The sequence below is a fragment of the Chinchilla lanigera genome, unplaced genomic scaffold, assembly GCF_000276665.1.
Source record: "Chinchilla lanigera isolate Chin_1 unplaced genomic scaffold, ChiLan1.0 scaffold00077, whole genome shotgun sequence".
NCBI classification, from domain to species: domain Eukaryota; kingdom Metazoa; phylum Chordata; class Mammalia; order Rodentia; family Chinchillidae; genus Chinchilla; species Chinchilla lanigera.
In genome coordinates this window covers 10,696,069-10,718,645 of record NW_004955478.1, presented here as the reverse complement: position 1 = coordinate 10,718,645, position 22,577 = coordinate 10,696,069, and the positions used below count along the sequence as shown (strand labels likewise).

Sequence of the window (22,577 nt, the reverse complement as noted above, 5' to 3'; positions counted from 1 at the left end):
ATTCTTTCCGTATCATTCAATGCTGAGCAAGTGTAATACACCCTTGGTAAGAAGAATTAACTGTGAACAATTGGAAACCCTGAAATGGATTAAGAAGTGAGTTTTAAAGTGCAACTCAAAAATGCTGTGCTGTGCGCCTTAAACTTTATGTTTGTGCAGATGAGAGTGAAACATGTATTAAGAATTTGTAAACCCAGAAAGTAAAAAATGCAACACTAGCCAATCAGAGCATTAGCAAGAATTTACTCTTTTTAGGTACTTATGGAATTGTAAGATTTAGTTGATGGTTTCAAAGTGATTACCATTTGGGCTGGAAAATTCACAGGTAAGTATTCAGGGGCCACTACCATGTTGCACAGCAGTAAATACAAAGCAGTGACACTCTCGGACACAGCCTGTGAAGTCACTTCAGTGGGTTTATCCAGCAAGGGTCCTGCAGCACCGCAACACCACCGGCAAAGAGGAGTAGCTGCAAGGCCTTGAGGAGAAGGGCAGGTCCCTAATGCTACTAAACCCTGTGTGTGGTGGCAGCATCTGAGCCAGAACACCAAGGGCTGAAAACAGAATCTCTTGGACAGATGAGAAAGCGGCCAATAAAGGAAGACTTAGGATGCTAAACTAAGGAAGGAGATTTAATATAAAAAGCAACAGGAAACAAAGGAAGTTCTTCAGGAGAAAACTGTGGCGAGAAAGAGGATCTTGGCAGCTGTCTGCAGGACGCCCCGCCTTGGGGCCTGGGAGAAAGCTACTTCACTGACACCGGGCCAGTTCTAAGAGCGAGCGTCCCAGGACGGAGGCCGTGCCCTGTAACCAACATCTTATGCCTACGAGGGCCCTTACGGTAGGCCTGGGGCAGACAGCAAGCACTGCGGGAGAGGCAGGAGTCTCGATGGACATGTGGCTTGGTGTAGTAGGGCAAGTACAGGCTCCAACATTCGCCGCTGTGTGAGCTGGGGCAGATTATTCAACTTCTCAGCATCTTCTCCTCAAAATAAATAGGGGATTTAAAAAATTCTACCTACTTGTAAGGCAGAGCATGAGGTAAAGAATGCTAAGGGGAGGGGGCTCTTTGCTATCAGTGTCAGAAGAGGCAAGAATGAACAGCAGCAGGAGTCTGAAGGGACGGTCTTGAGAGAGACCTGAAAAATCCTCCTCCACGAAGGACGTTGGGATCTGTAGTGGGCAGGCCTGAGAACCTCTCCCCAGAACGCATGGGACCGGCAGCAGGAGAAACACAGAGCACACTCTCCTAGAAGGCTAAGGTTTGCTCTCCGCTAGGGAAGACGAGAGGCCCAATCTTCAAATTGACTAGTGCAACGGTGTGGCGCAGAGGAAGCCTGAGGCCTTGCCCCCCCACCCCACAGAGCCGCAAGTCCAAACAAGGCAGTGGGGCACAAGGGGTCTCAGTGTGAGGCCGACTTCTGAGGGGGAGATCAGTCCAGAGCAGAGGTCACAGGAAGCTTTCCTGGCAGGAGGCGCTTTCTTGCATCACTTATTCTGGCTCTACTCTTGCTATGGGAATTTCCCGTATTTTTACTTAGCTTGTATTATTTATACCTGACCATGGTGCTTCACTGCACTTACTTACAAGCCTGAATCTAGTTTCTAGCCTGTCAGCTCCCTGGGGGTAGGAACTATGTCTCATTGCCCAGTGTTCCTGCAGTACTTAGCCCAGTGTGCCGGGCACGCAGAAGGTCCTCGTATGATCCCTTCGCCTGGAATGATCTTCCCTTACATGTCCAAATGAGTTTCCCTTTGTCATAGACTTGCTTGAATGTCAGCTTTTCACAGGCCTACTCAACATGCCCCCTTTTAGAACTGCACGCGCTCCCACACCTCCTTACTCTTCCCTTCCCTTTGTCCTGCTCTTCACCCCACAGTAAGAATTATCTTTTAATATACTATTTACTTAGCTCACTCCTGTATTTACTTATTTATTGTATTTCTTGCACGTCTTCCTTCATGAGGCCAGGACTTACGCTGTGTGGTTCTAGTAATGTGTCCATAGCTAGTGCAGTACCTTATATAAACTGTGAAGTTAGTAAATAGGGGTTGGGTGGACGATGATCCAGTGCTGGTTGAGAAGGCAGCAGATACCCCACTACTGTTACGTTCTCTCTTCCAGCCCTAAAGATGCACGGTACACCAAGTGTTCAACTTGGAAATATCCACCACTTCACAGGACCTTTACTCGCAAGTCCCCGCGCTGTGTGCTCTGACAGTGCTAGGAAGTTTTAAACAAAATATTCCAGAATGGCTGGTTTGTGTGCTTCATTTGCAGTATAAGTTGATGCCAAATGCTGTTACATCTCTCTTCTTTTTAGTCAGTTGACTAGCTACTGATTGCACAATACAGGCTTCTCTGGCAGAGGAGAGATAAGAGTTATGAGATGCTATTAATTTAGGCTTGTGAGTTGACGTTTGATTAACCCTCTCCTATAATTCCAGATTTCTCTATACCAAGGAAATAGATTATCGTTAAATAAAACCAGGAGGGGGCTGGGGGCATAGCTCAGTGGTAGAGCACTTGCTTAACCTGCAGTGGGCCCCTGGGTTCCACCCCTGGCACCACAAAAACAACAACTAGGATAGTGAGAGGGGGCTTCTCTGCATGTCTTGCCTGCCTTCTGATATTCCTTGCTCAAATGTTTGTAGCTGTTGTGTCTGTCTGTCTGTCTGTTCCCAGTTAAATGTTTAAGTTGAATACCTAAGGAAGGATGTTTCAAATAAATCATGCTACAACTAGGCAGACAACTACACTTAAACTTGCCATTAGATTCTCCCCTGGGGCAAATTCTTAGCCTGGCTCTTTGTAACCATCCTCCTGATGCTACCAGGACAACAGAGAACAAGAGGGGAGAATTCACGGTGCAGATGGGAAATGAAATGAGAAACTTCAACTCAAATAATTTTAAACTTACGATAGGCAAAAGCAGATTCTTTGTGATATTAAAGAATATTTAGTACCAATTCACTGAAAAGACATGGAATCATTGAATTTTATATGTGAAATAGCTCTTAAAGGTTGCTTCCTCCTCCCTTTCCTCTCATTTTGTAGCTGTGGAACTTCGGGTGAGAGATGAAGTGACCTGAGGATCTTGGATCCACGGGGACAGAAACTCGAGTTCAAGTCTCAGTCGTATTTTCATTATGCTTTCCTGTCCATCGCTTTTATATGCGTCCCTTTATTTTATTTGTTTACTTATTTTTTGGTGCTGGGGATCAAACCCAGGGCCTCGTGCATGCTGACAGATGCTCTGCTGTGTGCAATTTTAAACTAGTATCAGCAATACCCGGTCTCTTAATTATGAGCTTGGAAGCTATCATCCTAGAAATGATGACCTTTGAGTACTGAGGAGAAAAGGAAATTAAACAAATGAAGAGAATAAAGCTGTACTGCCCATACCAGTATTCTCCATGCCAAAAAAGAACTATTTTGGAGGGCATTTCTCTCATCAGAAACAACTTAGATGACCAATGACTATAAAGTCCAGACTCCCTAATCCTGCACCCACAGATGTTTCCCTCTCTCAGCTTTTGATATGCTTGCTATGCCCTAAGTGAACCTCTATGTTCTGATCAGGTCACCATCCTTTATCATTTCATTTTTATCTCTGATTTTTACTCACAGCGTTTCTCTTCATTACAATGGTTTCAAGAGCTTTCTGCCAGTGTGTAATTCTTCCCCTACTCCGTTCCCACTTATCCCTAGACGACCCACCTTACTCCCTTAGGCTCCAACTTTTTAGAACATGGGCTCAACATGTCTGGTGACAATACCTCCCTTAGCAGGGAGCCAACTTGCTGAGCCGTTTCACTTATCCAAAACAGAGGCAACAACAAAGAAATAAGCAAAACTCTCTGACTTCTAGAACTGAAAAGGCAAACGCAGCTTTACTCAGCAACCCCTCTGCTAGGCACAGTGTCCAGGACCCTCAGGATTGTAAGGGGACGCCATGAAAACACTATCTAATTTCTTTCCAAGTTAAAGGGAAGATTTTTTTTAGATTAAAGAAAATCTTTTAATATAGTAATACCTTCACCTTTACATCAGCAGTCAGAAAATATAATTTTACGTAGTTTTTCATGGATAAAGGGGCCCACAAGGACATAACATGGCTCTACTCACCGGCAGTTTCTCTAGCTCTCACCACAGTCTAGCTGGTCTCACTCTATCAATGTTTGTTTTTTGTTTTTTGGCACCGGGAATCGAACTTGGGACCCTGTGCTTGCCAGGCAGGTGCCTGTGCTGCTGAGCTACATCCCCAGCCCTCTATACATGTTTGTGATCTAGTGGCTGCCCTTAGTTCACAGAGATGGAAGCAGTAAACTAGAAGGGGGAATTGTCAGAGGCAGGCAGACCAGCACAACGCACTTGTATTCTGAAAGTGAGAGTTAATAGCAAAACCAGCCGGGCGTGATGGCGCACACCTGTAAGCCCAGCACTTAGGAGGCTGGGGCAGGAGGATCGCTGCAAGTTCGAGACCAGCCTGGGCCATACAAAGTGGGCTCTACGCCAGCCTGAACTGCACAGTGAGACCCTGTCTCAGAAGGACCAAAAAAAAAAAAAAAAAAAAAAGGCAAAACCATTAAAGAAAAGGTACAAAATACTCAATAGATGGGCTACACAAGGCCTTTCTAATGACTGCCCTGAGAGAGCCTTTATACCTTCCAATAGCCCTTTGCTGAATGCTTGTTATGGTTTGTGTCTGGATGTCCCCCCAAAGCCTCATGCAGTCACGGGGTGGGCTTCTAGAGTTTTTGATTGATCTGTGGTCCAATGCTGGGATTATGGGTGTGAATACAGTAGCCACCTAACATCACTGACTTAATAAATGAGAAAACTGGGCCACTAAACTGTCAATCATCACACATTTTTTAAAATGAAAAAATAAAGTACAATACAGAAGTCACCACATCAGTGATTACAATGAATGTGTCTGGCAAAATGACTGGCTCTCTTCTCTAAAGTGGTTATATGTCTTGTTGAGTCATACTGTAGTCATTAGCCAGAGTTAATTTTAAACAGATAGATGAGAAGATACTCATGCTTAGGCCTGCACAATTCGGAGATTCTTTCACTATCTGCTTATTTCACTAAACAACTCAAAACCTGAAGAATTGCCTAATATTATCAAGCCTTCCCAGTAACATATGTGAAGTAAGACTGCATTAAGATATCACATAAGGATTATATACAAAGCAGTCTTGTCCACAGATAAGTGATGTTAAAACAAAACCCACAGATAAACAGATGTCTGCCTATGTGCTCATCCTAAGTATTCGACAGATTCTTATTGGTTCATATATTATGACTTCCTGACTCTGAGCCTTATCTCTTATTACATAACATTCCCAAGCACCAGAGCAGTGAAGAACTGCCCCTTGTCAACAGTTTTGTAACTTCCTTAGAACTCCAGTAACTGTAGGTCTGACCTATACCTCCAGTAAGACTACTATGAACTTGGAGTAAAATTTTTCTTGTGTAACAGTTTCCAGTTTCCAAGAAGTCCCTGTTGGTGTGCTGCACATGAGTTACATGTGGACTAACATAGCAAGTCCTGTTAGCTGAAGGGAAGGCAAATGGTAACCAGGGTAGCTGGCTCCTGGCCAGTTGAGTGTCCTTGTCCACTCACCCAAGTTTATCATCACAAGTTATCATGTTCCACGCCATGATATAAAAAGCTTGCAAGGCCCTGAAAGAGGGAAGGTTCTCCATGAACCTCTGTGTTATTCTGTTACATTCCAGTTTGATTTCTAGCAATGTCAAGCACACCCAGAATTAAACAAGTTAATGAGCTTAAGCGACTCTCAAGCCTTGTTGAGGAACCTGGGAAGTCATGTCATTGCACAGCACAAGGAGCTCCTTTTCAGGCACTTTGTCTTGTTTCCCAAAAAGGAAAAGAAAAAAAAAAAGAAGAAGAAGAATGTGGCAGACCTACGTGGCAAACGATACAGGCACCAGCGGGGGCTGCGTGAAGGTTCACCTGGCCTTCCCACTCCGCTGCTGCTTCTTCCTCGATATTAAGACTGAGGCTTTCATTCTCTTGGTCTGGAAAATCACACCCCCCAACTTTCATAAATCTGCAAAACCTGAAAAGAGCCCCAATGCCATCAAGCAAAAGAGACGGCTTTAGGGATCTCACTGGAAGGAGGGGTGTCTTCAAGCCTCTCACTGCTAAGCCGGACATTTCCTAACACTGGACAAATTGTACGTCCAGCTCAGGGAGGGTGAACTGCAATGGTCTTTTACCCTCCAAGCCAATTGTGAGCTTTTCACAGGAATCAGCAGGGAAGCACATGTGAAACCCCTGTGTGCCGGGGAGCGCCCCCATGCCTTGTGTGACTCTGCATGTAGATGAAGCAGGCTGCGAGCTTTCTGAGCTGCTGCTGCTGAGTTCTCAGAGAAGCCCTTTTCTCCAGCCCGGCTCCCTGCTGGGACAGCCCTTTTCAATTTTTCTATCCCCCCTCGATCTCTTCTCCTGCAGAACACAGGGAAACTTGATTGAAATAAAGACCTAGGGAACATGTTTTATTTTCTCCTGTTCAATCCATTTTAGAAAAGCTTTTAATTGGTTTTAAAAAGATGCTAAACAAAATGTGATGATGTTTTTCAGTCTTCATGAACCACAGATACCACTTTTTATACTTTCAAAGGGCTAATAAATCAATCATGAAATTAACTCCAGCTAAATTTAAAGCAAATCCATTGAATACTAGCTTCATTAAAAATCTATGCATTTATTTAGAAAAATTTAAAATTCAAAGAAAATTATCCTAGTGACTCAAATCTGACTTGAATTTTTAGTTCGACACTGAAAATTCAAGAGGAAGGCAATCACAAAGAGAAAAAAGAAGGGCTTGTGAACCAGTTTTAATAAGCCAATTTACAGGGGCTGGGGGAGGGGTAAAAGCGGAAAAGAGAATATCTTGATACATAACAACATAGTGCCCCTGGAGGGATTCTTTTATTTGAACATGTGCACACATGCACACACAATTTTTCTGTGTGGAAGCTGGAATTACAACAAATGCAACAGTAAGGATCCTGTGACTGATATGATTGCTGCATTGTACACATACACAGTTCTTTTTAAGAAGAATGCACAGTTTTTGTTATCTTACCCGTGATAGATAATAGTTTTCTAGTGCACTATGGTACCTTACATCATTCAGGTACATATACTTTTAATATTTATTTGGAAATATCTGCAAACCGACATGAAAATGATCTGGGGAAGTAAGTGAATGCTTTCACTTCAGAATGACAAGTATTTTTGGCACTGGACCCGCCAGAAAATTCTCCCTTATTTTCTCGGGACAATATAAACTAATTTTAAAAAGTAAGGTGATAAGACACGGGGTATTTTATTCTGTTAAGTACATGCCAACTAGAAATATTACACACGCTCATTCCCCTTGCCACTGATTTACTTATACAGCAGATCATCTAGTAGATCAGGTCGGGGTCACCAAATTCTGAGTAATGACAGGCTGGAATCCCTTAAAAGAACACCTGCCCTTTCCAATCACTAGGCAATCAGATCTCTTCCTTCTTCCCTATTTTCACACCCTTCCTCTTCAGTCCTTACAGAAACTGTCACACCCCTTTCTAGTGATCTAGCTGCTGTTTCCGAGATTTCTCCCAAGTTGAGCTCACCCAAGTTGGATACTCACCTTCTAACTCTCCGTGTAATTCTCCTTTCATCTTTTAAGTAGGTTAAGAAACCACACCTTTAAAAAGTGTGACCATTTTACTGAGACAGAACTCATACATGACACAGTTCATCCATTTAAAGTGTAAAATTCAATGGCTTTCAGTCCATTCACAATATGTGCAACCACTGTCATGATCAATTTAGAATATTTTAATCACCCCAAAAGAAGTTCCGTTAGCAGTCACCACCCCTTCTCCCCATCCACCCTTCCTAGCCCCAGGCAGCCACGAATCTACTTTCTGCCTCTGTGCCAACTGTGGATATTCCATACAACAGAGTCATTCAGTGTGTGGTCTTTTCTGATTGGCTTCTTTTACTTAGCAGGTTTTCAAGGTTCATCTTGTAGCATATATCACCACTGTATTTTTATTGCTGACTAATATTTCATTGTACAGGTATGCTAGATTTTATTTCATTTGATGAAAAATATTTGTATTATTTCAATTTTTGGTTATTACAAAGAATGCTGCTATAAACATTCACCTGCAAGCTTCTGAGTACACATATACTTTCATTTCTTTTGGTATGTAAGTAGGAGTGGAAACGATGGGGCATTTGGTAGCCTTGATGTTTAACCTTTTGGGGAACTTCTAGGTTGTTTTCCAAAGGCTGTACCATTTTGACATTCTCAGCTGCTGTGAATGAGTTCCAGTTTCTCCACCTTCTCACCAAGACTTGTTATTATGACTCCTGGATTCCAGTCACTGAGGGGGTGTGCAGTGGAGCCTCACTTTATTGGTTTTGGTCTGCATCTCCCTAGTGACTGAGGCGCTGACTACCTTCTCACCCTTGCTGGCCATCTAAGCTGTGCTTATTCTTGAGTGTTTCCCGTCTAACTCTACCCTGTCTGAATTCTAGCAATACAAAAACACTTAAGCCCACTAAAATAAGACATTTAAATATATAGTTTGTAAAAATATATACTTAAGTTACATACATATATACTTTTGAATAACTATTCATGAAAAATGTATGTATAAGCCTCTATGCCAGATGCCATGTGATTTAAAAAGTATCTTAATGTTCTTTTCCTGAGGAGTCGTATAATTACAGTACTTTTACAAAATAAAAACAATTGCTTTTAAATATGCAGTCAAATGCTATAGGTCATTATCTGTTTTGGATTACAGGTAACTTTCAGACAGGAGATGTAACTTTATTTAAATCAATGTGTACAGTGTTAAACTATGTGAAGGACAAGAAGTTTAAAATAGCACTGAAAGGTTATCCTTCCTCTTTGCAAGTGATTTTAGCATACTTTTTTAACCTAAAAAACTGAATATTACACAAATAAATATAAATGCAAAGAAAACAATTCCTAGTTTAACAAATTTAAATATGTTAACATAAAAAAAAGGGATTTTTTTGGTGGGTGTGACATACAGTTCTAGAGAGATATTGGAGAGAAATATTTTTGTTTCAGCATCTTTAGATATATCTATTTACATATTTATAAAATTATTTATGGAATTAGAAAAGGGAAAGATGTACTCATTTCTCTAACTTCACCCTTAGTATAAGCTTACTGGGAATGATGGCTCATGGAAAGATGCTTTAAAAATCCTTCCGCAGGGCCAGGGACAGAGCTCAGTGACATAGCGCCTGCCTGGCAAATGTGAGGTCCTGAGTTTGATACCCAGTACCCTCCCACACACAAAAAATCCTTCCACAGTGCCTATATGCAGCAGTAAATTTTCAAGGGTGTTCTAGGTTATGCTTCTTTCACTACTTTAGAAATTTTAAAAAGCCAAAAGACCTAGAAAATCAAGACAAGTCCTTTACCTTTAAGAGAAAAATATGCACACGGGTTTTTTCTTTTTCTTTTTGAGACAGGGTCTCTCTGTGTAGTTCAGGCTGGCCTTGAACTCACAGGGACCCTCCTACCTCAGCCTCCTGAGTGCCGGGATTACAGGCGTGCACCATCATGCCTGACTGCACACAGATAATTTTAAAACTGGTCACACCACCTTAAAATCAAGTATTTTCCATATATATTAGTCTATATCTGTATTTTCATAATCCCCATATAGACACTAAGATTTTTTTTACATTAATGCTTAACCAATTTGTGTATGCCTCTGATTGGCATTTCTTCAAGATTACAGCACACCAAATCAATCAAGACAACTCATCTTTGATATAGCCAAAACATGCTCTGGTAGCCTCTATATAATTAACATATTTAACCAATCTTCATATGTTAGCTTTAAAATTTTAAGCCATTGAAAGTCACATCTCTAGTTGCCACATCAGTAAAAATACAATCACATGAACCAAGATCCTGGCTACAACTTCATTCCTTAAAAGTACCACGTGACATAAGAGAAATAATTCAAGATCATCTGTAAAAGTTAAAAACAAAACCTGCCTTGGGCTGGGTGAGTCAAGTGGTAGAGTGCTCGCCTACCATGCATGAGCCCTCAGTTTTGTCCCCAGCACTGCCAAGCCAAACAAACACGAACACAATAATAATAAAACCACATAAACTAAAAACCTTGGCTATAATAAATAAACTTAGATTTCCTTAGGGAATCTATGAAATGATAAATGAATGGAAACATGTACTTAATCCCTTCTATATTGATATGGTCTCTTTGGGTGAAGGGAATAAGGCTGTGGAGTATGTTGGAAAAATTATATAATTTACCTTAAGACTAAGGCCAGACCAGATGCCTTCTCAACAACAAAATTTTGTGTTTATAATGATCTGTTTACTCAGAGAGTGTGCACCATTATATGCAATTTACTGAAAAACTGAACATACTCCTTAGTTTGTTTCTTTTACCTGAGGTGGTGCTTTCTTCAGTAACACAAGAAGAGCCTGTAACACCAGATTAGAAAATCGGGGGCCGATGGGGACATAATCTGGAGGAGAAACACTGCGATTAGGGATTTATTACACACGGACACATATCTGAATATTCAGATTTTTCTACATTACGAGTAAATAACAGTCACCCTAAGTAAGAGTCAATTATTTTTAATAAAAAATATACCCAATTACCTAAATGCTTAAAATATCACATAAGAATACTTATCTGAATAAAAGATACTTATCTATAAATATTCTGAAAAATCTAAACAATCATTTTTAGTTCATCTAAACATCTTATTTGGTTTCCAGAAACACTTTTTCTAAAAGGGGAAAATACCCAGGTGTGCTTACCAAGCACTTCTAAGAAATTAGCGCAAACCAGAGCAGTAGAGCATATTGACAATGACACCTGATGTTAGAAAACAGATGGAGGGGAGCTGGGATGGTGGCACACAGGGTAATCTTACTACTGAGGCTGAGGTAGGAGGTTCAAAAGTTTGAACCCAGCCAAGGCAACTTGGTGACTTCATCACATGCTGTCTCAAAATAAAAAAGGGCTGGGGAGGTAACTCAGTGCAAAGGCCCTGAATCCAATCTCCAGTGCCAGGTGGGGACAGTAAGAAATTGTAATAGAACTAAAATAATGGTAAAACCACTAAGATTGGCCCGCAGATGGTGAAAGGAACGTTCTTCCTTTTTGTTTTTTTTTTTGTTTTTTTTTTCCGGTACCAGGAGTTGAACTCATGACCTTGTGGAACTTTCTTCCTATTAAGCTTCTACTAAGATTCAGCATAAATATCACTCTTAACTTTCTCTGTATATTGTATAGGAACCCAGCCTTGTGCTTAGAGCTACCTGCAGGCATGAGCTCCTGAAGCCAAAAGTAATCCCTCTGATTTCTGAGTATCCAGAATACATACACATTCTGCTTTGCATTATTTTTTCCCAATACTGTACATATTAACAGACAGAGAGCATCTTAGTTACTTTTCTGTGCTAGTAATTCTAGCACAGTAGTGAGGACTCAGCAAACGCTTACTGAATAAATGAACAAACAAGTACAGAAAATAACTATTCATACAAGTGAAAATATACTCAGAGGGCACACATTCCTGACATAGTAGTGTTGCTATGACCACACATCTCAATTGTGTTTAGATAAAGGAATTTACACAGAGCTATAAGTATGTGGCTAAAAGCTTTTAAAGAAATAATCCTATAAACTGGGCTGAGAATGAATCAAACATAGCACACCAGAAACCAAGGTCATCAGATAAAACTATCAATTTAAGGAGACCTCACAGGTATACCTGCTTTGCTTTATAACAAATATTGCCAAAACTTCAAAAAATAAATAATAGAGGACCTAATTAAGTCCAAATATGGGGGAAATATGTTAACAGTTAACTTGAAATCATTACTACATTACTATAAGCAACCTAACAAAGGTTAATCAGGTGCTGAATAGTATTCTCAGACCCAGGTGACTTTCTATTTCAAAGGACTTTATTATTCCATCCTGATTCATTATTATAATGATTTATGCTAGATTGATTTAATTTTACAGTGAATAAAATGTAAGAGTAACAAGAATTATCTGGTATTTACTTCCAGTTTACTCCTGAATTGAGTGCAGGGATTAAGTCTTATTCATCTCTGTATCCTGTTGGATTGTACTTCAACACAGGAAATGTTTAACAAATATTTTAAAAATTACTACAAAGTACTTATAACTTTCAGAATGTTTTCAACATTTACTATCCCCTTTCCATCTTCAAAATTACTCTGTGGATAACCAAAAATGTATTCTAATCCTTGACAAAAGAGCAGAAACTGAGATACAGATAACTTATAACTCATACCCTAAACCCTCTTTCACTCTGTCGAAGTTCACAAGTGGACCTCTGAGCTATAGGCAACCCAGAAGCACTGAAAAGCAAATATATCTACCAACCAAAATTACTAATCATTTGTTAGGGACAGGACACACTGTAGAAGACAGAAAATAATACGAGACATGGGTCCTTACAGGAAGTCAGTTTATAATGCAATTCAGGTCATAAAGCATCTTATGGTGAATACTATTCCTGATATCAGATACGAGATAATTTACATTTCCTTGTAAGACAATGGAGTTTCCACTGCTCTCTATTATACAATTATCATCACTTGTCTCTCATAGTATTTGAGATTTCAGTGGTAATGTGGCAGAGTACAACGAGCAAAGTTATGACTCACCAAGTAATCTTTCAATGTCATCCACAACCACACAGCTGAGCTGAGATTTGTATGCATCATCAAAGATCTGAAAGAAAGCAAAAATCATTTATTATCTCACTACATTGCATAATTATGACAATTTCTAAAAACATTAAATTTAGTTAATTCCTGAGTAGTCCTAAACAACGCACAGTAAAGCTTCAAACTACAATAAATTAAATTTAATAGATTATAGGGTTTTAGAACTTAAAAAGTGCTTATAAGGAAACTGAGGCCCCGAGCAGTCAAATGACTTGTCCAAGGTAACATAAATGGATTACAGCTGGGTAGAGAGCGACTTAAGGCTGTTTTCAGCACTAAGAGCTACAGGTGTGATACCTAGGCATCTTGAGAAATGAAATTCAACTAAGAAATTTCATCCGTTTATCAAACTGGTCTCTAATATTTGTGTCAGAAGCATGACTTCAGAGTTATAACTCAAGCGCTAGACGGACCCAGAAGGAATATGCAGAATAAACTGGATATCACTTATTACCTGTAAGAATTATGGTCCTTTTAGGCAGGAAGAACTAGAATACTAGAATCCCATCATCTCAAATAAGACAATAATGGAAAGAGTTTACAAAAGAATTAAAACTATTTATCAGCCACACACATGACATATACCTGTAGTACCAGCTACTCAGGAAGCTGAGACAGGAAGATCACTTGAAGCCAGGAGTTCAAGATCAGTGTGGGCAATTTAATGAGACCACACCACAGCTTAGGAATGAAGAAGCAGGCAGATGCATGTATAAAACCAGACCCAAAAATAAACCCCAAAGATAAGAGACAAAGAAATGCAAATTAAAACAAGCAGTGAAAGAAGCTGCTGTAGCTTGGCATAGATGCCAATTTCAAACCAGACAGAATTAGTTTATGTGTAAGTTAAATATAAGTGCGCATGGCCGGGAGACCAGCCTTCTGTAGATGATGGGGGTTCCTATTCCAGAAACTATAAGCTAGCAGTGAAGCTCAGTGCATCCCACTGGCGTCACAAGTACAAATTAATTTCTGCATCAGGATAAGTAACTGCAATGCACCAAGGCAGTAACTCCTGCCCTGGCTCTCACCCACATCTTGCTTGGGGTGGCCTAATATTCTTTACTGAATATAATTTTAACCATTGAAGCTTTAGAATTAGGCACATAAATAAAGTAAATCAAATCAATAATACTTTTTAAAAAGTATGTATACTTAGTCTTTCAAGTATTTGTAACCATTAAGGAAAGTTACCATAGCAGATTCTCACTGGCACCATCCTAATTCAGTTCCTCAGCTGTGAATCTTTCCTGGCACAACAACAGTAATTTCTGCCTCCAGATATTTAATCAGATCAAACTTTTCCAGTGGAAATACTTTCCTTTGTTCCATTTCCTTTACCCCTCAATCACCACCCCACACTTCATCAAAATCTCACCTAGCCTTTTCTCCTTAGCTACCTACATCCATGCTGAATTGTGGGCTGGATAAAAACTTCACTTTGTTTTATCTTTAGTTCTCTGCGCAGAACAGTATTCAGCAGTGATGCCTGCTCAACAGATTCAATCACTGAAACAATCTAAGTTCTAATCCATTTGCCCCAAGTCACTTGTCCCTCTTCTTTGTACAGTGTGTATGTACCGTAGATTCACAGTATTTTCCCCTGTATTATCCTGGATTGTAAGTACTCAGAAAGCAAATACTGTCTTAATTATCTGTGACCTCATGTCACTTAACATAATGTTTTACCTACTAAAAGAATAAATTTAAATTTATGCATTTTAAATTCAAAAAGAAGTATCAAGTAGTAGCTGGAGATGTCTGACTGAATCTAGAGCATGGAAATCATTCACAGGACGGTGACTGCTGAAATCATAACAGGGCAAATGGTAAAGGAGCAGCACACAGGCCTAAGGACTCACACAATAAGGAGTGTTATATTCATTCATTCAAGTATATTTGAATTACTACTATGAGTCAAGCATTAATGAAGGCAATAGACAGAATAATAAATACAAATATCCTACCTTTATAAAAGGTAATAATATAAACAGAAACATCACTTTCTGAAAGAAGATTTAAGAGTCACTGCATGACTTGACACATTTCCTTTCCCATCTTTTCTCACGTAATCACATGTGACATAGAGCCTCTATTACCCTGAATCTCTGAGAAACTACCATGAATAGAGATTATCTTCTGAGCCAATGATGGACATATAGTGTGGGCAAGAAATAGCTTTAACTTAATTGTGTTAAACCACTTTAGCGTTGTTCACTACTGCAGCATAATTCAGCCTATCCCAGACTTATAACGGAACTTAGGGAGTCAAGGATGGCCTCCCAAATTTAGGAAGTGACATCTAAACTGGTATCTGCAGAATGAACAGGAGCTGGTGTTCCTGTTGTACGACGGTGACAATGAGAATCTACTATGGTGACTTTTCTTAACTGTTACAAATACTTTAAAGACTAAGTTACATACTGTTTTACTAGTGGACTAGTGGAAAGTGAAGGAAGAAAGTATTCTGGGCAGAGTGTACTTAACATTAGGAGGCACAGAGATGGGAAGATTCAGGAATGCTGAGGAATGGATGGAGAGTAAGAATTAAAGGGAAGAGGCAATGGTGTTGATGATTATACAGGGGAGTGGTGGGTGACAGATGGAACAGAAGAGGTGAGGAATGAGCCGGGACACACAGGGGCTTACAATTTCCTAGGAGTGGTAGTTTCACTGGTAAGGCAGTGTTTTAAGCACTGACTGGGATGTCAGGTTTATGATTATGTTTTAGAAACATTTTTCTGGCTAGTGTACAGAAAAACACTACAGGGAAGTAACAGTTTGAGTCTATGGAATTCTGGGTGAGAAATGATGGTGGCCTAGAAGTGGGTGTGCTGAGAAGTGGACAGGTTCTAAAACTATTTTAGGAGATAGAACTGAAAAGATCTGGCAAATGAACGAGTGTAGTGATGAGAGAAATAGGTGTCAAAGGTATTTCCTCATTTAGCAAGCGAAATGAAAACAAAGAACAGTGGAAAAGCTGAATGGAGAGTGATAAATCACGAGTACACTTACAGAACAGGAAGAGCCCTTACGCTACCTCCCCCAACCCCAAGGAAGAGAAGATGAGAAGAACAGAATATTTCTATCTCTTGATACATAACGCCAGCTCCTTTTGGCTTTGAGTTGGTATATTCAAAACACTGGAACAATCTAGAAGCAGCTCCGCACAGGTTCTTTGCTATTTTTAAAGACTAAACCAAAATAAATAAATAAATAACAACAGACTAAACCAGTATAGAACACGATGTGATTTCTTATAAACTCAGCTGACTTCAGGGAATCATTGGAAAGAACGCTTTGCTTTGCAAAACGTTTTCAGAATTCTACTAAATCTCTGAGGAAAGACATACTTCTACTTGTCAGGCTGTGAGATCACGAGTGAGAGCTGCAGAGGCCTGGGACATCAGGGCCTGGATGGTTGCAATACAGTAGCTCTACATTTCCCTCAATCAGCCTTTCTTCCTTCTCAGAACAATACATAGCGTACGTAGCTAGAGACCTCACTCAGGACTGAGAGTGAGGGGTCTGAGATGATGACGAACTGCCACCTGGTAAGTAGTCCCACCAACTTCGCAGGTATTGTAATCCACAAAGCATCACAAATCACTACCCTGTGCTTGCTTTGGCAGCACAGATACAAATCACTTCCCAGCCGACTAGCTACTTATAAAATTTTAGAAGAAAAATAGCTATGCCAATCATTGAATGTAGTGGGATTTTGTTGGTGCTTTTCTGTTGCTGGTTTTCACAGACAGCTCTCAGTGTACTAATGACTATCACAGACAGACACTCACAGCTAACTCTCTTAGCAACGTACCAACCATGCCAAAGCCTGTGCAATGCCAGTTTTAACTTGACTAGTTTCAACTGACTAGTCAACTGAAACTCTCTGGGTAGCTACCCTGCTCTAATTTAAATACATACATACACTTCTTTCACTTCTTCCACACAGTCTCTTCCTTATCTGCTCATCAGTGTATTATGAGGTCATCCTTCTTCCCCCAAGTCCATAATTTCTGTTTAGTCTCCTCAAAAACTTAGCTTCTGGGCCACAGCTGCCAGCAGAATGCTCACGAAGAGGAGACTCCTGTTTGACCGGGAGGCACATGAAATGAGCTGCCAGACTGAAGGCCAGGGACGTACTCACGCACAGAAGTGGGAAGCTCTGCCACCTTGGAAAGATAAACCCCCAAAGTAGGAGGGACTAGAAGAAAGGTGCAGAAAAAGCACAATCTACAAACTGTCCTAATCAGAGTATCATAACTTGCCATCACTAATAGCATAGACTAGACACACAGTCCCTGCTCCAGGAAAACCATGCCATAACACAGAGGCAGCTCGGTGGGCTGAAGCTGGAAACAGGTGCTCTATTTTACAGAGTAAAAAAATCAACCTGAAGAATATATGGTCATCTTAGTTTTATCTGGGAATTTCCTCAAGAGCAGGCGAAGTTATTGGCATATATGAAAGGTCTTAGAGTCAGTGAGAAGTCAGAAAGAAAAGAATGTAAAGTAATAAAGAAGAAATCTTGGCATAGCAGTCAGCATGGAAATGCTGAAGTCTACTGTAAAGGATGAAAATCCCCTCTAGAAAACACAAACTCCTACAATCTAGCTGTGCACGTAGTAAGACTGTCAGCACTAAATGCTAGGGTACTACTTCTTTCGCTTGCAAAGACAGACTGTAACACAGATTTCCGTGTCATAAGAGACAACCCAGAACTCAAGGCAAGAACACACTCAAAGCACCAAGGAACAGGAGGAACGGGCTCCTGCCATGGAGGAGTGGGAGCAGGTCTGCATATGCTGCAGAACGCTGCACACTCTTCCAACAAGCAGCTTATTTCTGGAACCTTCAGACTAGCTAGATCCACCTGTGAGCAGGGGTGGGCCAACAGCTGCAGGCGCTGGGGTTACAGGAATGCAAATGTGAGCATGCCAGCATTAGCTTCACGTTAATCCCAGTCTTTCAGAATCACAAACCGGAGCAAAGTGTGTTCTAAGTAGCTTCTGTCCTCCATTTTCTACAACCTCTTTAGGACTCATAGTTCAGCGAAGCCAAGCCCACTGGTTCTTTGAGGAGCTGAAAGAACTCACCTCAGTTTTGAAGTAGTTGGCACAAAGTACCTACACCCAGTTAGCAGAGATCTGACGACAGCAGGAATCTAATGGCTTAGAAAACCCCTAATGTAGTAAGTCTGTCAGCAATTAGTTGAAAGCATACTCAAATCATATTCAGTAGCATATAAAAACGTAAATGAGCAAATTTAAATTGGTTTTATCAGTAATAATCTCTAGTTTCTAAAAATAATTTGGGAGTAGACCAAGCAAACATTAGCTGTCTTCTAATGAAACTGCCTCAGGAAGCGGACCTAAACTTTTGGCAAAGCACTTAAACTTTCCTGGATTGACCTTAAAATCCCTTATTTGTTCTCCCTACTTTTCAGGAAAAATTACATTTGCACATAACATGAGCCACTGAATGAATATGGTTAATAATATAAAAAGTTGCGAGGTCTGAAAGTTCTATACCATCTTCCTTTGTATCACACAGATACAAGTGTAAAAAGACAGTGTATTAAACAAAATGACAACAAATGCCCCCCTCCCAGCCATACAGGGACCTGGAGTCACTTATGCAGTATCCACTTTTCTTAGCTAACATATGCACAAACTTCAACAAATCAACTACATGATATATTAGGATGTTAACCAAAAGCATCCAAATTCTGTTGCTTAGTAACTGCTGTCAAAAGCTCCAATTTCCAGCTCTCCTCTTTGTAGAGACTAAACCATGAAAAGAGGAGGATTAGGCACCATGATTCTGTTCTCCACAGACTACAATTTGCAGTGGGATTTACAGGAGGATATTCAAAGAAGATTATTTCTTTCTTGCAAAGCTAGTGGAAAGGAAAATTTCTTCCATTAATTTTCAGTCCTTTGAAAATAAGGCTATATCATGTTATTAATGAATATATTTTTATAAATCACTGATATTTTTACTTAATTTTGTTCAAACAACTTACTTGTATCCAATTTTTCTATTCATCTCTGTACTGATTATGTAGTTGGAAAGTATAAAGTTTAGGTAATTACCTAAAATTAAACTCTATTGCTTTGTTCTTTTGTTTACCTAATGTCACTAAGAACAATTAAAATAGATTTTTTTAAAAGCTTAGATGTAGAAACCAATAAAGGAATTAAAATGTAAACAGAATCCAGTTTGGGGAGGGAACAGAAAGTGGGAGAGAAGAGGAATATGTGTGAATACCTCAAACCTCTTAGTGGAACGTATGGCATACTCCCCCCACACCCCGCCCCATGTGAGGCTAAAACTTCCTACATACTTTAGCACTATTAAGGAGTTTATGCATGGAGAAAGGATTTATTAAGTAAATTAAGAGAAGTACAAGGTAAGTTTTAAATTGAGAATAAACAACTTCCATGTATTTTAGCACCGTCCTTTTGTGAAAAAGGAGCAACAGCATAATTATAATGAAATCTCATGCACTCATTAAAGTAACCCTGAACAGGCTTCTCTACTGACAAAAACTCATCTCTTGGTCTAAGTAATGACACTCATACTCTCAAATGATGGAGTTGCAAGTGTAAGTTAATACAACTTTCAAATCATGGAGTGGGCTTTGTAAATCCTTAGTATCTGTGCTTTTTTTTTTTAAGGTAAGGTCTTGGTGTATAACCCTGGCTGGCCTGCAACTCACTATGTAGCCCAGGCTGGTCATGAACTTGGGATCCTTCTGCCTCAGTCTCCAAGTTCTGGGACTACCAGTGTGCACCACTACTCAATCATTAATACCTTTATGTAACACTTTTGATAGCAGTACACACCAAAATCTTTCAAATATTATTTTTACCTAAGTAATCCTATTCTGAGAATCTATCCAAATAACCAGAAATGTACATGAAAAAATAATATGCAAAAACAACTGCTACACTTTATTGAGTATGTATTATTTCCCAAGCACTCCATTATTTTACATAAATTATAATTTGATTTAATTTCCATAATAAACTTATGAGGCAGCTATGAATACTATCTTCATTTTACAGATGAAAGTAACAGAGGCTTACCGGGTAACTTATTCAAGGTCATAAAGCTAGTAAATATGGCAGAGCTCCACTAGATGTGGTGGTGCCTGTAATCCCAGCACTCGGGAGGCTGAGACAGGAGGACTGTTGGGAGTTCTAGGCCAGTCTGGGCTCCATAGTGAGTTCAAGGCCAACCTGAACTGCATAGTGAGACCCTGTCTCAAGAAAACCAAAACAATTTTTAAAAAGAAAACAAAGAGCAATGATTTCCCTTCTTTGGTAATTCTATGAAAAACTTGCTGGTTTTATTTCTGGTAACAGGAATCTAATTCATGACCTTGCACTTGCCAGGCAGGCACTGTGCCGCTAAGCTAAATCCCCAGACCCTCTATGAAAAACTTGTAACTGTGAGAAAAACAACCCAGAATAGCCTAAGTGTCCAATAAAAAGAGATTGGTTAAATGGATACTATACAGCTTTAATTCAACATAATATGAAAATGAGTTTTAGTGATATTTGAAAAAGCTCACAGTGTCTTGAGTGAAAGAAATGGGTTTAAAATAATGTCAATGTGATCTCTAATACAATGTGTGTGTAGAAAAGAGAACTAAAGAACAAATACAAATAAGGTTTAAACTTTATGTCATGTTCTATGTTTTCTAAATTATTTTTGTATTCAGAAAAGGCTGTGAAACTTGGAAAGAAATGTTCTCAAATGATAAGACATTATACATTATTTGTATTCTCAAAAAAATTTAAAACATCTTTCTATCCTCACACTGAAAAACGCATGGACAAGAACAGCGGTAGGAGGTAGACTAGAACAACTAAAGAATGGCATTTATGCTTCATTTTCAAAAACAACCTGGAGCATCTCTAGACTGGTTTGAGTCCTTAGGCTGCTGTCAACCTATCATTAGGTAACAATGTGAAAAGTATTTGCAGGAAAAGATTTGTAATATTTCCAATGTATTTCTCAGACACCTATGCTTAATTCTTTTCTCTGTTCTAAACTTTAGTTACAGAGAATAATATTTCCTCCCCTAAGGAAAAGCCAAAATGTCTACTGCAAATTTATTACACTGTTGAAAAAGAAATAATTTTTGTACAGTGCATGGATGAACCAGACAGTGAATCATGAATTGAAATTATTTTGAGTAAGCTTGTATAGACACTTATTTTTATATCCCTTAGCCTTCTACTCATCTAAAACTATCTTGAAAGGCTCCAACAATTTAGAGATTAAATCATAAGTTATTAAGCCATTAATTTAACCATTTAAGCCTCTAAAGTCAGTGCATATTACCTTCCCCCCTCAAGTCAATTTGCAAGAGATTAAAATAATAAAAATGATAATATCTCACACTCACAAAACAGCTTTGATCTGCAGAAGCATAAAGTACTTTTTAAAAACTTTATAAAATAACTAGGACCATCCACCCACATTTCAGAGTACATCTGAGGTAGGAGCTGGCAGCGAGTGAAAAGCAGTGGAGTAATTTACCATCTGCAGAGAAGACTACCACTTTTGAACAAGTACAGGAATAGATGACTTAGGAAAATGCAGACAGCATTACCTTTTTAATCAAATGAGAAGTTTAACAGCCACGAATTTCAAGGGTATTGTTTGTTTGTTTGTTAGTTTTGAGACAGGGTCTTGCTGTGTAGTGCAGGTAGGTCTTGAACTAGTGGCAATCCTCCTGTATCAGCCTCTCCGTTGGGTGCCAGAATTACAGGCACGCACCATCACACCCAGCTCCATGGCTATTATTTAAATGTCCACCAGGAGTGGTTTAAGATTTCCTTTCAGAGGGAAAACATACACGGAGGGGGGAAGTTGAAGCTCAATTTATAGTACTTGCCTATTATGCACAAGCCCCTGGGTTCAAGTTCTAGCACCAAAAACAAACAAGCAATAGAAGAACCACAAAAACAATTCCCTCTTAATCTAAGAAATTACTAGTCCTGGTTATTTTGTGCAGATATTCCTGGGAAAGTTTGGTACTACTGGTTTCATCTCAGAAATAGAATATGATATCCCAAGTTCTTCGTGTTGTAGACATTTCCCTCTCGTTTACCCTCACTTTCAAAGGTTTTAAATAGAGTATTATAAATTTTGATGTTTCAATGCTTCTGGCTGAAATCCTGCTTCTTGCATCTACTGCAAACACCCATCACAACAATTTTCTGCCACCTGCAAAAACAAAAGACGAACATCTCAAACCTGTACCTTTGACAGGCTGCTTCTTTTTTAATATATTTTTCCTTTCAGTCACTTTCTTAAAGAAAAACAAGTGTTTCTATGCCACATCACTATGAAGTGAGGGCTAGGAGCAAGGTTAAAGAATACTGAGCTGTTTTAGTGGGCAGCATTTCAATTCTTAAGGTTCTCTTCCCTGGTTCTGATTTTTCCATATCTCTTTGAATTACAGTCAGTTCATATGTATAAAAGATCAAACACACACAAAAAAATTTAAGTTAAATACTTCAGTTGGATATAAAAAAATAACTTCTGCACTATGTGGGAGCATGCAAAGTTAGCATATTAAAAGGAACAACTAGCTACCAAGTGAGACCAACAGCCACTACGTCTTTATCACTGATTTTGTTTTGAAGAGCATTCTATTTAACAGAATCTATTATTCTAGATGCTCCCTTTGGCACCCGATTGAATGTAAGAGAGGGAGGGTC

The 22,577-nt window shown here is 39.5% G+C and overlaps 1 protein-coding gene across 1 annotated transcript in view; it reads right to left on the bottom strand.

The window, feature by feature from the left end:
• Positions 1-22,577, bottom strand: part of Nsf (N-ethylmaleimide-sensitive factor) — a gene marked incomplete at its 5' end in the record, with an annotated part of 121,942 nt that overhangs the window by 14,011 nt on the left and 85,354 nt on the right. Inside the window, 2 exon segments of the mRNA XM_005402272.2 lie at positions 10,504-10,583; positions 12,772-12,838. Of these exon segments, the coding sequence (XP_005402329.2) occupies positions 10,504-10,583; positions 12,772-12,838 (147 nt within the window).